Source organism: Bombus huntii, chromosome 4 (genome assembly GCF_024542735.1).
Source record: "Bombus huntii isolate Logan2020A chromosome 4, iyBomHunt1.1, whole genome shotgun sequence".
NCBI lineage: Eukaryota > Metazoa > Arthropoda > Insecta > Hymenoptera > Apidae > Bombus > Bombus huntii.
Window position 1 is genome coordinate 4427203 of NC_066241.1, and position 14701 is coordinate 4441903.

General features: G+C 43.7%; 1 protein-coding gene across 4 annotated transcripts in view; it reads right to left on the minus strand.

Annotated features, from left to right (window-relative positions):
- Positions 1 to 1767: 1767 nt before the first annotated feature.
- Positions 1768 to 14701, minus strand: part of LOC126865354 (histone-lysine N-methyltransferase MECOM-like) — a 58366-nt gene continuing 45432 nt past the window's right edge. For 2 of the 4 annotated variants that reach the window (XM_050617790.1, XM_050617789.1), the window contains exons 4-8: positions 13387 to 13518; positions 11990 to 12116; positions 7503 to 7602; positions 5544 to 5700; positions 1768 to 5462 (exon numbers count right to left, since the gene is read on the minus strand). In XM_050617790.1, the coding sequence (XP_050473747.1) occupies positions 3459 to 5462; positions 5544 to 5700; positions 7503 to 7602; positions 11990 to 12116; positions 13387 to 13518 (2520 nt within the window). In that variant the 3' untranslated portion in view covers positions 1768 to 3458. The remainder of the gene's footprint in view (positions 5463 to 5543; positions 5701 to 7502; positions 7603 to 11989; positions 12117 to 13386; positions 13519 to 14701) is intronic. The other 2 variants (XM_050617791.1, XM_050617792.1) reach the window with 2 other exon arrangements.

Here is a 14701-nt window from a genome sequence, read left to right on the forward strand (position 1 = left end):
CTTTGAGGTTTCATTCCAATAGTTAATAAAATAATTCAAGCAATATACAAAGAATAAACTAAATGGATGAATAATGTGCAAAAATACTTACACTGCTAGGCTCCAGAAGATACTTTATCCTCTTGAATACTGACTCGAAAATTGAAAACGAATGTTTAAAAAAAAAAGACTATATACAAAAAGAGAAATAAATAATTACCATCGCGCTCGATAAATAAACCAACGAACAAACACTGATTCTAATTTCGCGTATAACTATTGCAATTGGTGCTAATAAGAGATATTCTATTCTGAGTAATATTGAAATTACAATTACGAAACAAACACTGACTTCACTAATCGCATTGCACGCAATCATAGAAACATTCTCTGAAAGTAAAACTCTTAGAGGGAGGAGGGCCGTTACATGCCGTTATATGCTTTTCTTCCTTCTCTTACCGAGCGTTTGTTTTGAAAAATACTGCTGTTTACTGCTGTTATAAAGTTACATGTTAAAACGACGTCTGGGAAAGCATAAAATATTACTTGCGAATGTTATAAAATATGTATCGCTACACTGAACATTAACGAATACTCTAAATGCAATATAACTGATTTTAGGGATTATATTGCGTTACCGAAGGCTGAGACGTATCTTGTAGTAATAAACCGTATCACATTTTATAAACACTCGAAAATCTTTGCAAAACATCCAGAATTTCTTGACCAAACAGTTGCTGGAAGAGCACGATAATGTTACGCGCCAAAATCTGAACTTGTAATGGCGTCTTCTTTAGAAACAATAAAAATTATTGATAAAAGTCGTGAGATGGCGATACCATAGAAAATTCACGCGGGAAATGCAACAAAGTATGACTACAATCACTTAAATGAGATTACATACATACATACATACAATAAAATCAAGTCATACGATTTGAAATTTAAAAATCTATTAAAAAATATTTATTACCAGTCTATTAAGGGAACAATACGAAAGAAATAGAAAAGTTTATTAAGAACGTTCATTCTAACCGTTTAGAATTCTATTTAAGATATATGTATGATCAAATGAAAAAAAACATTTTTGTAATCTTTTCCAATTTCATCTCAGTATTCTTAATAGCATTACATACCATCAATTGTGAATCATGCGTCTAGTATATAGTAATTGTTTAGTACATACTGTTTGATACCTCATTGAATTAACCATTGATTGTCATCGTATCCATTAACCCTTTTTCCATTCTTTTTCATTCAATCAATTAATAATCTGCATACAGGAAAACCACAAATTCGAGTTAAATGTTAATTAAAAAGTTTTCAAAAAGTAACAAAAGTAACAAAATTGTACTAAGCACTTTACCTCACGCTGAGTAACATTTCTGAACGCCGCGATTTTCGACAGGTAAATGACGTCCCGCGCAAGGCAACGCGTAGCTGCTTTCTAATTGGCTAAAGAACCACTTTCTTCTTTCGAGCGAGCAGCTTTGGCATGCGCGCGAAATTGAAATAGTACGTTATATAGAAATTTTGTCGATTGATAAAGTATGAAAATCTTCGATTAAATATCCAAAATAATTTGAATGTTTTACTTTTCTCTCGATAAATGGTACCTGTATGTACATAGATAAATAATTTCCGAGAAAATGTGAGCATTCTATCAAATAATTCTGCAATAAACACTTATATATTTGTACATTTACATACTTGTATCCTATACTACGAATTTTTATAGACAGAGGTGTTGGGTAATTAATGATGAGGTAATTAATAGTAATCATCATATTTGAAGTGTAATATTTTAATAGTAATTATAATGAAGTTACAGGATGCTTTTATACAATATGTATAGATAGATTCATAATATAATCGTTCTTAATTAGTATGATCGACGTAAGTATGCTTAATCAAACTGTAAGTTTGTTATCGTCTATTAGAGAAAAGGATGAGAGAAGAAGAGATATGTAGAGCATGTATTCGTAAACTTTTACGTGAAAAAACAAAATAACTTCCTATGTTGTCAACGCCATTATCAAAACGCTATTCACAAACATTGCCTGGGAATGATCAAAAGAAAAGAAGGGAAATAACTTTATTTTTTCTTTCTCTTTGCGATTCCGTACACGCCTACGCCTGTACAAAATTCAAATGTGTGTTTCGTTGAACATTCACGAGCATCATTCTTAAACATCGAGAACAGGATGAAAACACGCGCGATCCGCTTATTTATTATCCAGTGAAATAAACGTAACAATTATGCGTCTCTATAAAGTACTTCTTGTAACCCATGTCACAATAAATTGATAAGATCGCATATTTATAATATATGCATATGTATAATATCTATCTATATATATATATATATATATATATAAATATATATATGTATATGTATATATAGATAAATATATAGATTAATATATATATGTATATATATATTAAAAATCGCGGAGAACTTCTGTATTCTTCTTCTTTTTTACAAACGTTATATCACCTAATAGAAATTTGTACACAGATTCTCATAAAACGTTACTCTTTTAATTACACGTTCACTTCAATAATCGTCATCCTCGTCGCTTTGGCTTCGAGCCGACTAACACCAGACATACGCACGTACTTTTCTACCTACTCGAGCACGAGCTCCACGAGGTTCCTTGAATTCGCTTCCGTCGAGAATTGCAACCATCGAACTACTCTCTAGAAAGAAAAAAACGTCGATGCTTAATCTTCTCCCGACTCTGATATCTTTGAATCGTTGCACGATTAGATCGTCTTGTGTAAATATACATACTATTAAAGGAGGGTAATCGAGATTTAGAAACTCGAATCGGGATCTGCCTTTCGCGTTAGACAGCTTCGCACGACGCAAAATAACTTGCAGTAACTTGAGTAAATGATACTACGATTAGCGACCGATAGTCAGGTCGTCGAAGGGAAAAGAGGGAAAGTTCGAACGATTATTAATTACGTGCGCGTGTACAATGAAAACGAGCCTGTAGGAACTACGCTATTGAACAGCTTGTCCGTAACGAACGTGAATATGTGTATATGTGGGTATGTACGTGTATATGTATTTGTTCGTGTATGAAAAAGGACAGTGAATTTCGTTCGATCTCTCTTACATTCTCATTCTTGCGGTGCAAAAAGAAAAGAAAATAGAAACTTGGAAAATAAAAGCCCACCGAATCCAAAAATGTCTGCGAATTATTATAAACGCACTTTTCTTTAGCGTCTTTAACATCTTCTTATCGTACCCCGAAGAAAGTTCAACTTCAAAGAAGTCACGGTGTCAGCGACGAAATTCTCAAACTGACACTCTTTTCACGACGAGTTACTTGAAAACACGATAGATCGAATTTTCCTACGGTTATAACAGTTACATCAAGACGAACACCTTTGTAACAGTTCTATGTGCGTCACTAAAACAGCATTTCCGCGATTAATTTCCATCTTCTTCAAACTATCCGACCTATGGGCTATGTGGAAATCTCAATGACAGGCTCGGCCGTGTTATTGTTGAGCAGTTCCTGCTTCTCCCTCAGCTTCAGATCGTATTGCGGTGGTGGAGTGGATTCTTTAGCCTCTGCGGGTGACAAGCCATCCGTTTCATCCAAAGGAGAGACTCCTTCCTCGCTATCCTCGTCTTCGTCGTATTCCGTTTCCATCTTGGACTCGTGCATCTCGTGAAGTCGACTAGGTAAATAGGCCGGGTGTGGGGGCAATCCATAGCCAGCCTCGCCACCATAAGTCACTTTTCCCATGAACGATCTGATTTCGTCGAAGTACGTGTCCTCTCGTTCGTTTTCGTTGCTGCTTCCCGGTGAATCCGCCACGGAAACAACGCCACTACCGTCGTCGGCTTCGTGTTTCTTCAGATGTCTGTCTAAATTTGTCTGTTGGCCAAAGCATCTCTCGCAAAGCGGACACTTGAAAGGTCTCTGTTTGTCGTGAATATTCCTCACGTGCCGCTGAAGATTACTGGAGATGCTGAAGGACCGCTCGCAATACTTGCATTTGTAAGGTTGTTCACCGGTATGTGTACGCAAATGTCTGGTCAAATTAGCGGATCGGGGGAACACCTTTCCGCAGAACTTGCAGGAATATCGGTCTTTCATTTTGCCGTGGGCGTGATGATGATGATGATGGTGATGGGGCGCGATCACGGCCTCTTGGAACGGCTTCACGCCGGGGAACGGTCCCAACGGCGGCCTGGCAAGCAGGTCGAATCCTCCGCCTCCTGGCCTAGCGCCGCTGAGCCCGTTCATAAATGTCCCTAAAAAAGGAAGCCCACGCGGTGGTCCGAAGGGCGGTAGCGGTGGTAGCAGTCTGGATTCCGGGGTTGCACTACCAGGAGGCGGTGGTCCACCTGGAAATCCTGGGAAGGAACTAGTTGGTCCGCGATACATGGCCTCCAGCAACATCGGGTGAATCGGTCTAGGATACGCCATGTGCGGTGGTGTGGTGGTAGGTGGTTGTTCCGTGGGTAGGCTGGTTCTTAGCTGCGGGCTGTTGGGCACATCCTTGGAATCGACCTCCATTGGCACGGGCGTCTCTTCCTCGGGTTTTGGAGGATCTGGAGGAGGTGGTGCTTCTTCCATCGGCGCTGGCGTTGGTGACGGGCTACGACTCTTTCTCTCTGCGGTGTTCGAATTCGTTCGTTGCTTCTTCGTTTGGACTCTCAGATCTAAAGGTTGATCCGTCGTCTCTTCGTTCGTGGTTGCCGGGGCATGTTCAGAATCCGTCTTTTTCTCGTTGTTTCTATTGGTCTCCCGTTTCTTAGAGGGATCGTCGTCGCTCTCGGGAGTTGGCTGGACAGGTGGCCTAGCTGGAGATGGTCTGAACGAGGAGGTAGCCTCCTCAGCAGTGGATGGAGATACTTTACTATGCTGCGGCAGTACTCTCGGCGGGGTGAAGCGCTCTTTCTTTGGACTGTCGCTCCTTTTCTCAGCTTCCTCAACTTTTGGCGGGAACAAGAGCGGAGTGTTCAAAAAGTTAGGAGCGTTCGGGAAAATTCCCGGATAGGGTCCCATCAAACTTGGTGGGTAGAAAGGCAAACCTCCTGGGAGACTGACCGGAGGTCTGGGATAGACCAGAAAAGGACTCGGCGCTGGGGTTGGTAACTGCGGCATGGCGCCAGGTGGACCGGTCGGCGGTGTCGAATCGCAGAATCGCTTATGCTTTGATAACGAAGTGACCGTGCTGAAGGACTGTCCGCATTTAACGCATTTGATCTGCATACGACAGTCAGCGTGCATTCGTTTGTGTCGGCATAGGTTCGAGAACTGCGTGTATGCCTTGAAGCAGACCTCGCACTGAAACGGTTTCACGCTGCTGTGGATATGAGTGTGCTGCTTGAGACCGGAACTGGTGGCGAACGTCTTTCCGCATTCGGTGCACGCGTGGCTTCTCGCGCCCACGTGGTGAGTCCTGATGTGACGCTGGAGGTTCGACGGGTCCGTGAAGACCTGCGGTTTGTCCGACTGTTAGCGAAACTTTGAAGATGTTACTTCAAGGAGATACGTGTCGTGTTTTGTAAAGTTTGTGTCAAAGGTGATGCTTACCTTCGGACAGTTCTCGCAGGGGTAGTTGCGGAGATCACCGTGAACGATCGCACGATGACGAACCAACAGTGGTCGCCAGGCGTACGCACGGGGACAATTGTCGCAGCGATGCTGTTCCGCTGGATATCTGTGACACGTTATCAGGTGACTGTCCAATCTGAAAGAAAAACACCAAGGATCTCTAAGAAATTCATCACACTATTCAGACATCTGTCACTAAAATCCTACACTAAACCATATGTCACATCCTCGTTCCGTCGATTTAGCGATTCAAATCGTCGATAGTCTTCCCACTCTCTTAAATTCAATATTCAAGAATGACAAGCCCGGCTAGAAGAACGGCGCTGTGTTGTCGGCAAAAGCCCTGGAAACTGGAGCGTAATCGCGGCGAAATCTCAAAGCGGGTCGAACAAGAAACCTCAGATATAATCGATCCGGGGCAGCGCACCGACGAAGACTGCGCTCGGTGCAGTCGAGGATGATGACTAAGTGACTCCGGTAGCGCGCCAGCGGACAAGCTCTCTCGTAATAACGGTCACACGCCCCCGAAGGAAGAGGGTGGTCATCGTATACACACAAAGAAACGAAGAGAGAGAGAGAGAGAGTAAGAGAGTCGCGACAACGGTGGCGATGGCGGGGTTCAACACGAACAACGCTCGTTGTAAGAGCAGGGTGTCGCGAGCTGGCCACGGGTTATGGTCACAGGATGTGCCATGGTGTGGTGGCGGCATTGATTTTACACCCTCGAACACACGTGTCGCGTGAAACCTATTCGTGGTGAGATAGTAGGTTCACGGTGACGGTGCGCTGTGCCAGATGAGCTGCGGGCACGCGACGCCTTCGATGATGCATAAGGGGGTGGCTCGATGCAACCAAATGCGGATCTCGCGCGTACTTTATGTGCTACAACAGGTGACTCTGCCGAGCCGAGGCTCACGGAAGCGGCTGGTGTTGCGGTCTGTCGCCAAACCGGGAAACAGATGCCGGAACGGGCCAAAATGGATGTCCGAAATTGGACCAACTGCGGTTACGTAACACTGAAAAACTTTTCGCCAACTTAATTACGTAAACTAACCGTTGCCTAACAAAAATGTTTATGGAATAACATTGGAAATGCATAATTGCAAATACTAAGAAAAGAAGAGTATTTATTTTTAATTAGAAGACTCGATCCTCTGTAAGGTAATTAGGACAATACCTTTTTACTTTGGTCTTGTAAGCTCGTGGGAAGAAATTAGAAGGCAAATAATCCAAGCTTTCATACGGCGATCGCATCGGTTAAGTATTTGACTTTTCGTTTAATAGCGCTACGCAAACAATGTCGGCCCCTGAAAAAGCTATCGTAATTCTGAAGGCAACCCTCGATATGGTTCGCGTGCTCGGGGCCCCTCTTTTCGAACGGAGCGCAGCTAACGCTCAGATTTCGAGTGGATAACGCGCCTCTCGTTCCTGTATTTTCCTGTCGATTAATGAATAACTTATCCGTCATATCAAATTACGATTACCAGTTCGCTCTGTTGTTTCTCTCGAGCACTAATGCTAGATATGAAAATACGACCGTCCGTATCTGGTATCGATGTAAAAATTAATCCTCAAGGTGATAATATAAGTAGATGGTTACGAAAAATATATCAATCTCGATCGCGATTTGTCGTCGATGTGTCGCTAGAGGGGACAATTCCCGACGATCTGATTTCAACAGCGTATAACGACGAGTTATTTATAAATCCTTCATGAACCAAGCTTTAGTATCGTCGACTTTATGGTGATTTCTCGCTTCATAAAACGTAATAATAAATCTATTGCTCGTTGATAAAGGTTCAAGGAGGTCGAGGAGTAAAAGATATGAATTTTAACGATTTTGTTCAAGCAATCTTATTTTTAAGAGCGAATCGATTGCCTAACGAAATTACTGAAATTTATTACGATCAAAGTATGATATCTTTTTAAGATACTTACAGTTCAATATCTTGAAACGGTTTGTCGCAGACAGGGCATCTGGTCTCCCCTTCCTCCTCGTCTTCTTTATCTTCGTCTACGGTCCCACTGTGTTGCGAGGCTACAAGCATAGAAAAGAAAAGACACATGAAACGACCCTGCAGAAAGAGAAACGAAGATAGACTGGAAGTCATAATTCCGTTCCACTTTGTGACGGGCTGCGGCTCTATAAATTACAACCCCGAGAACGATGATACGTGACCCGTCCTAGTGTGGGCGAATTACGTGATCGAGAAGCGCGCGGGGAGCCAGCAGAGAGTGGCGTGACAAGTGGACGCCGGGATTGTTCCTGAATTATTAAATCAAACCGGCACTATCGGTTTATCTATCCGTGGAAGAACTCGGTCTGTCTACGAGCATCCTATGGACGCGACAATTTTTTCCTAAACGTCGCGTTCCTCCGTTTTTCAACAGAAACGTCGAAACACTGCACTCTCAAAATTACAATTACAACGTCGCCCTTTCAGCCTTTTATTTTTAATCGCGATGAATATTTTGAAAAATCGACGACGATTTCTTTTTAAAGATTCAAAAGTTTGAATAATAAACGCAAAACTAAATACGATGGACGAGTGTGAAAGGAGCGAAGAAGAAAGTTAACACCAGAGAACACATCACGATCACTATCAAGTACCTTCTCCTATCGTTAGTCGGCCACGATGCTGCAGTCGACGAAGACAATGGATACAATGTAGCACCAGTTAGCTGGTAGAATGTTATTCTGCAACTGAAAACGCGAACGGGGTGTCGGGGACCGCTTCCCATTGGTAACAGCGAGGTCGGAATCCAACCAATCACAGGTGAGACTCGTTTGCCCCCTGCGGCCTCTGTTCACCCCCAACTGACAAGAGCAACGGCAGGTAAAATCAGGAGTCCGTGAACGAGACAGCGTGTAATTTTTAATGATGGAGATTTCAGACCGATCCAACGGCAAGAGTAACGTATTCTTTCTAAAATCTCCGCAAGTAAAAAAATACACTTTTTAAATCGATATAAGCAGTGTAATCTGTCGATAGGTTGAATAACTTAGCCTTTTTGGTTCACTTGCCTAAATACGTTATCTTTTAAATGTAAAAGTATAAGATAGAGATCAATTTTAAATCGTAATTTAATCGTAATTAACGTCATTTCAAAGCTAGACATAGACGAATTAAAAATATGGAAATAGTTGATCGATCGATGTACGTTGATCGACTATTAGCCGGACGAATGGCAAAGTCGAAACGATACCCGTCCACCAACGGTTATTTAAATCTGCCGCTACACTTGTCCCAACCATATGGTCGAGCGATGGCCCCCAACGGACCTTCATGGGAACCGGGCACGGTCCCTACGCCACCAACTACGCCCTTCGCCACGCAGCCAACCCCCCATAGAACGTTAATCGTTCCTCTATCCACGACTAATTTGAAGCGGCACGCCGTGAATTTAAACAATGAAGGATGCGGTCGACCTCGCGATCTGCTAACAGGGTCGTGCACTGCTCTTTCAAAAAACCATCGCATAAATCGACAGTAGATAGAGACAAAAAATATGTCAACGGTTTCATGGAAGGAAAAATTTGAAAATATAAATAACAACATTGGGAATATTTTTTCGTCAAATTCAACCGACTGTTGTCGTCGGATGATTATAAACGTTTCTGATATATTCGTCGTGGGGCAAGATATATTAAATTTTCACCAAAAAATGAGTATCGTGTAGATCAATCTTGGTATTATGCATCACTATCGAGCACGTTACGAAAAAACCTGGCGGAATGTAACGTCGCGTCGTTGAAAGTCAACAGGTGGGATCCATTGGTAATACCCCCTGCAGCCGTGTCAGTTGGCGGTTACATGGGAAAAAGTAACGGAAATCAATGTTTCCGTGGCATCGTGACGGACCAGGACCAAGTACATGGCCCCGAGGAGTTCGAGCGGGATAACGGACACTTCGAAGCAAAACAAAACAGCTCGTCATCGCTAATGTGTTATTCGTCGGCGTGCGTTGTCCACGAAGGTTTAACGGAACAAAATTTTCGAACAAGGAAATCGTAATTCACATTCGCAAATTCCACAAGCACTGCGTTGCACGAGTATCGCAACGCGAGTAAAATGTCAAGCAGAACGTGTCATTAGTTCGATGAATCAGATAGGGTTGTCGTCCATTTTCACCGCCCTCCGCGTGCGCGTGGCACCCCCCTCGAAAACAGCGTCGCGTGCCCTTTTATGCGCGGATACCCCTTTTTTTAAGCTGTGCCCTTCTTTTTTTTCCTTCACCGACCATGAGGCGAGGTTATGCGCGCGTTAATCGACAATACCAGGCCATAAATTATCTACAACCTTAAATGGAGCCATCCAGAGAAAAAAAGAGATGCGTCTCATGGTTGGAACGAAAACTGGCGGGGTAAGCACCACTAGGTAATAGAGGAAAAAACTGAGCGCCGCGAAAAATCAAAACCATAACTCACGTTAACTGCCGCAGCCCGTTGCATCTACGCCCCCCTGATACGCGCTTCGTGCAAGCGTGGTTTACCGAATCGTCGCAAAAAGTCGTGCCTGTCTCGCCAACGTAAAACGTCCTCGCTCGTCATTCGACGAAGCATTAGTTCGCGTAACTGCCTATCGAGAACGGTTTCGTTCGCGAATATATCCAGCTACTTTGATCGCCAGAGACGGCGCGAACAATCAAGCGCAAATAAAACCGGATATGCTTCCGGAAAGCTTCCCAGGATATATCGGTATTTTCATCGTACAGAAGAATCGTGTAAAAACTGATTTCCAAACGTTTCAAACGCATAAAAGAGATCTTATCGCTGTTTTAATGCTGTTCCATGCATAGTCGCACCCTCATGCAGTCGCGTTAAAGCGATTCCCTTAGCATCCCTCCGCACCAGTGAAAAGAAATGATCCGCTGAAGGGAGACGGAGCAGAGATGTCCCTTGCAAGGGTTGCAACGGGGTGTACGCCGTTTGTTTGACATCATTATTCTCGCTGAACGTACCAGATTGCCAGGGATTTCTCGTAAAAATGGTTTCGCTGGATTAACGGCGATTCTGTTGTACATTTTTCCATGTCTCATAGGCTGTAGTCTTTTTTAGCTTATTACGATCTCTAAGGGGGAGAAAAAACACGATGAACACGAATGATTTTGCGTAGGGATGGCGTATCGTTGAAACGATCGAAGAAAAAATGAAGTAGTATTTCTAGCGATACGAATTTTTCGATAATCCTTGATTCTCTGATCAAACTTGCATAATTGCGAATAAACGTCAGTCGAAAACGTTACAATGAACCTCTCCGGGAGTTGTCAGGCTGACTCGAAATCGAGAACGGAGTTGGTAACCGAAGAAACCTGCCACCCCTTCTTCGTAGACGATTTATAAGTGGAATAGAAAGTGGGTTGAAATCTTCGAAATTTTAATTGGCTGGAGGGTGAGACCGATTTAATTAAGAACGAGTCGGCTGCGCTCCGTGTCTTCTGTCCTCGGAGGAGACGTTTACGAGTCGGTGAAATTACGAGGAAAAATCGCCGGCGAATTAACCGTAGACACCGCGCCGCCTCCAACTTTCATAATAATCCCGCTTTTAATTACCGCGACATCTGGGTGTCGCGTATAGCCCCCTTTAATCTCTGCCTAGCAGTCATCGGAATCCTGACCATCGTGCAGGAGTTACAACCAGATAATTGTCGAGCAGTCAGGCACCTAGGTGGCAACCCTCTTTGCAAATGTCTCGTATATATTTCTCGCGCTTCACCTAATGAAAGTTGAAGACAAATGGTCGTGGAGAACGAAAGTTTCCCTTTCGCTATTGGATTTCCAACTTTTTCCGTAGGAATCGAGGCGCAGTTGGGTGAACGACGATTTAAATTGAAATTTAAAGCGACTCGAGGCGAAGTAACACGCGGCACGAGTACGTCTATCTCGCGATAATCAGCGCTTATTACGATAAAAAGGGGTTAATACGCAACGGCCGACCAGGTGAATCACGCCAGAATCACGGGTGCATGACGAGCAGCTCGTGCAATCAACGATTCACGATTTACCCTCTGTCCTCCCTCGCATCAGATCGGTAATTCCGCTTTCCGAAGACACCTGCCTCCTGTCATTCCGACTTTTACGCGCGATCCCGCACAAGTGCGCGCAAGTCACGATGTGTATCGGCCCGAAAAGTCGTAAAGGCAGCTTGCCCCGCATGTTCGACGATTGGGAATATTTTAATGGGTTTGATTATCTGTTCGTTTGCCCCGTGCTTCCGTTATCACGTCAGTTGGCGAATACTCGCTGGCTCGCGATCGATCTCTCCTTCGATGGAAAAGCAAATTTTTTAACGGGCCCGGTTTTTGTTCGACCGAGTAACCGTCTCGTGGGCTAATAAAACGGTAACAGCCACAATAACGCAACGAGAAAACGGTATAGCACGCGTCCTTTCTTGCGACAAGATCGCAGCGCGTTTGATACTCACCGGTCTCTCGATCGCTTCTGTCCTCGGTAGTATTTTCACCAAGCATATCCTGAAGTTGAAGAGGTTCTCGAACACCGAGAAGCAGCTCTTCACCCGCCGCTATATCCCGCACCGCTTCGTACACCATCTGCGGACAATGACACCTCCTTGAATCTTCCGACCCTCTTTCGTTGCCTTTCATCGCGAATTATCTCGAGCTTCTTCGAACAATCTCGAGTACCGCTCAATGACAATATCGAAATGATGCTTCGACAATTACGAATCGTGTTACAAAGGATAAAGATCGGTTAAATCGCAGAGCGAATCGTCGAGTGAACCAGCAAATCGAAATTCCAATAATTTCTAATTCCCTCGCCATTCGTTAATATCGTAGTTTTCAGCGGTACAAATTTTTCAGCGAGTCCATAACAGTCGAACGCAATAAAAGGATCTTTATGATATCGTCAGAAGGTCCCCGAAAAATCATTACAACGGCGATTCTGTAGGGCTCTGATAGAGCGGGCCACATCCCCCATTCCCACAGCGATTGCAAACAGGGCGTATAGGAAGTCACCGAAACGACCCCGTAGGGTGACTTAATAACTAAACACCCTGTATACACGTAGCTTAGGGAGCGCCCACAACGTAGCCAACGCCATGTGCCATGGTTCACATAGATAGAAAATGCAAAGGACGGGAGGTCAGGATCAACCTCAAATTGACACCGCGACCTCCAATGTCTCTGTCCAATTTATAGAACCATCCTCGAAGTTCCTGAATAGTTCAATGCGTAAAAACGCTGCTGCGTTGAAACTCGATACGTGTTGTCTTCCACGAAATAAATACGATTATGGTGAACATGACGGTATATCGTCTATTTATTTGAAGAGAATACCGCTGGCCTAGTGGTTGAAAACAACGACTCGGCGACTAGCGTAGTTGCGTGCGGAAGAACAAGAGAGTTAAAATTTTGAAGTAGTGCATTTGGCAGTTACAAATCTAAACGTAAATCTACAAACTTGGTCGCGGTTTCCGTTCCATCGTCGTCTCATTAGCGAGTCACGGAAACATGGCAGTGTGGGCGCGTGTTTTTTTTTTATTAGTTTCGCTAGCACACGTAGAATTAACTACGAGTGCGTCTGACACCGTGTAATTAGTCCTTCCTATTAACTGCAACTGTCGATCCAGTGTCAGTTGCGTTCGAAATCGAATTCGTTAGTGGTCAATACCGAACGCCACGCGCGAAGTTACTATCGACTTGTAAAACAAATTGTCGAAGCTCGCACGGAAATGGAAACGTTCGTGGTGAGTGGTATTTGCGATCATTACATAAACCGCTGGCAAAGCCGAACGAGCAATCGTTACGTTTTATGTTTGTAATGTATCGAATTTTTCTTTTTTTAATTAACGGTTATTACCTGTCCACCAATAAGCACGTGTCGCATATTAACGGTGTGCGGACTGCTAGTGCTTCGGACATACTTCAACCAATTATTTGTTTCGTGGGATGCGTCCAACCATCCCCTGACTCCACTTCCAGCTGTACGAACCTGAAAAAAATCATTTCCCCATAATGTACCACTACAGAAACGTTTTCTTTTTTGTTTTAACGTCATCCATCGCACCTGACGTCAGTATTGACACTACGAGAATCGTATTCGAGTATCGTTAAGAACCAATAAATATCTATTGGGAACACGATGCGGCCAGTGCACGTGCTGAAAACAGTATGAACGCCAACTTCCGGAGGCGAACCGCAATGTTTTGGATCCGGGACATTGCGTTTAACGGACTACCGCTCACGGATATCGCCCTCTCATCACCCAGTGTTACTTGCCGTTCCAGCATCCACTAGGGTCTCCACTCTCCCTACTTTTAGGGCGAGACAAGTGATTTTTTCAATTGTCTCGCGCGACCACGCTTCGCTCCGAGACGCTTGGCCGACCAAGCGTCTCACCCTGATACGCCCCTGGACAGCCCGCCTTTCGATACGTTTCCCAACCAATTCCCACCCTCGACTCACGCTGTAAACACATTTCACACTTCTGTCGAGAACTTCGTTGTCTGTAGCCTTCCTAGAAGAACCGTTTAACACTATCAACGTGCGATTTAACTTTAGTTTCGTTTAACGTTAAAAGTGAAAAGTGAAAGAGTTTCCCTTATTATATAAATTCCTAGATATCTTTTTATATTTACAAAAGGATAATGGATCGCAAATATAACGATTCGTCTATTACTGAAAAATGTCACAGGAGTTCGTCGATGTAAAGCTTCTTCCTTAAAAGTAAAGGAAGTACTCGATGCTTTCGTATCAGAGGTATCTAAGAGCGTTTCGTCACAGACGTTCGTCCGTTGGTCGGTTTTACCCTACCACCTGCCGGTCACGAATAAAACTAGGTGTGCCCATAAAAATCAATGAATCTCGCAGGTGGATAAGCGTCTACCTTACAGGTAAGTAATTACGGTTACCGTGTCTTGAAGGGTTGTTTTTTACGGACAATGATCTGTAGCTTGTGTAAAGTCTGAAAACATGGGATGAGCCTGCCGGAATTATTTACGTCTCGGCGCTTCTGTATGTCTGCATCACGTTCTTAACTGTCACGCTTGAACATTAACGTTAAGAAGGCGATTCTTTTCAAAATATCAGTACGTTATTAAAAGATATCGAGTGTTCGATATGCAAAGACGGACATATAAATTTCTAGGATTCGTAAAACTAAATGATAATGTTCG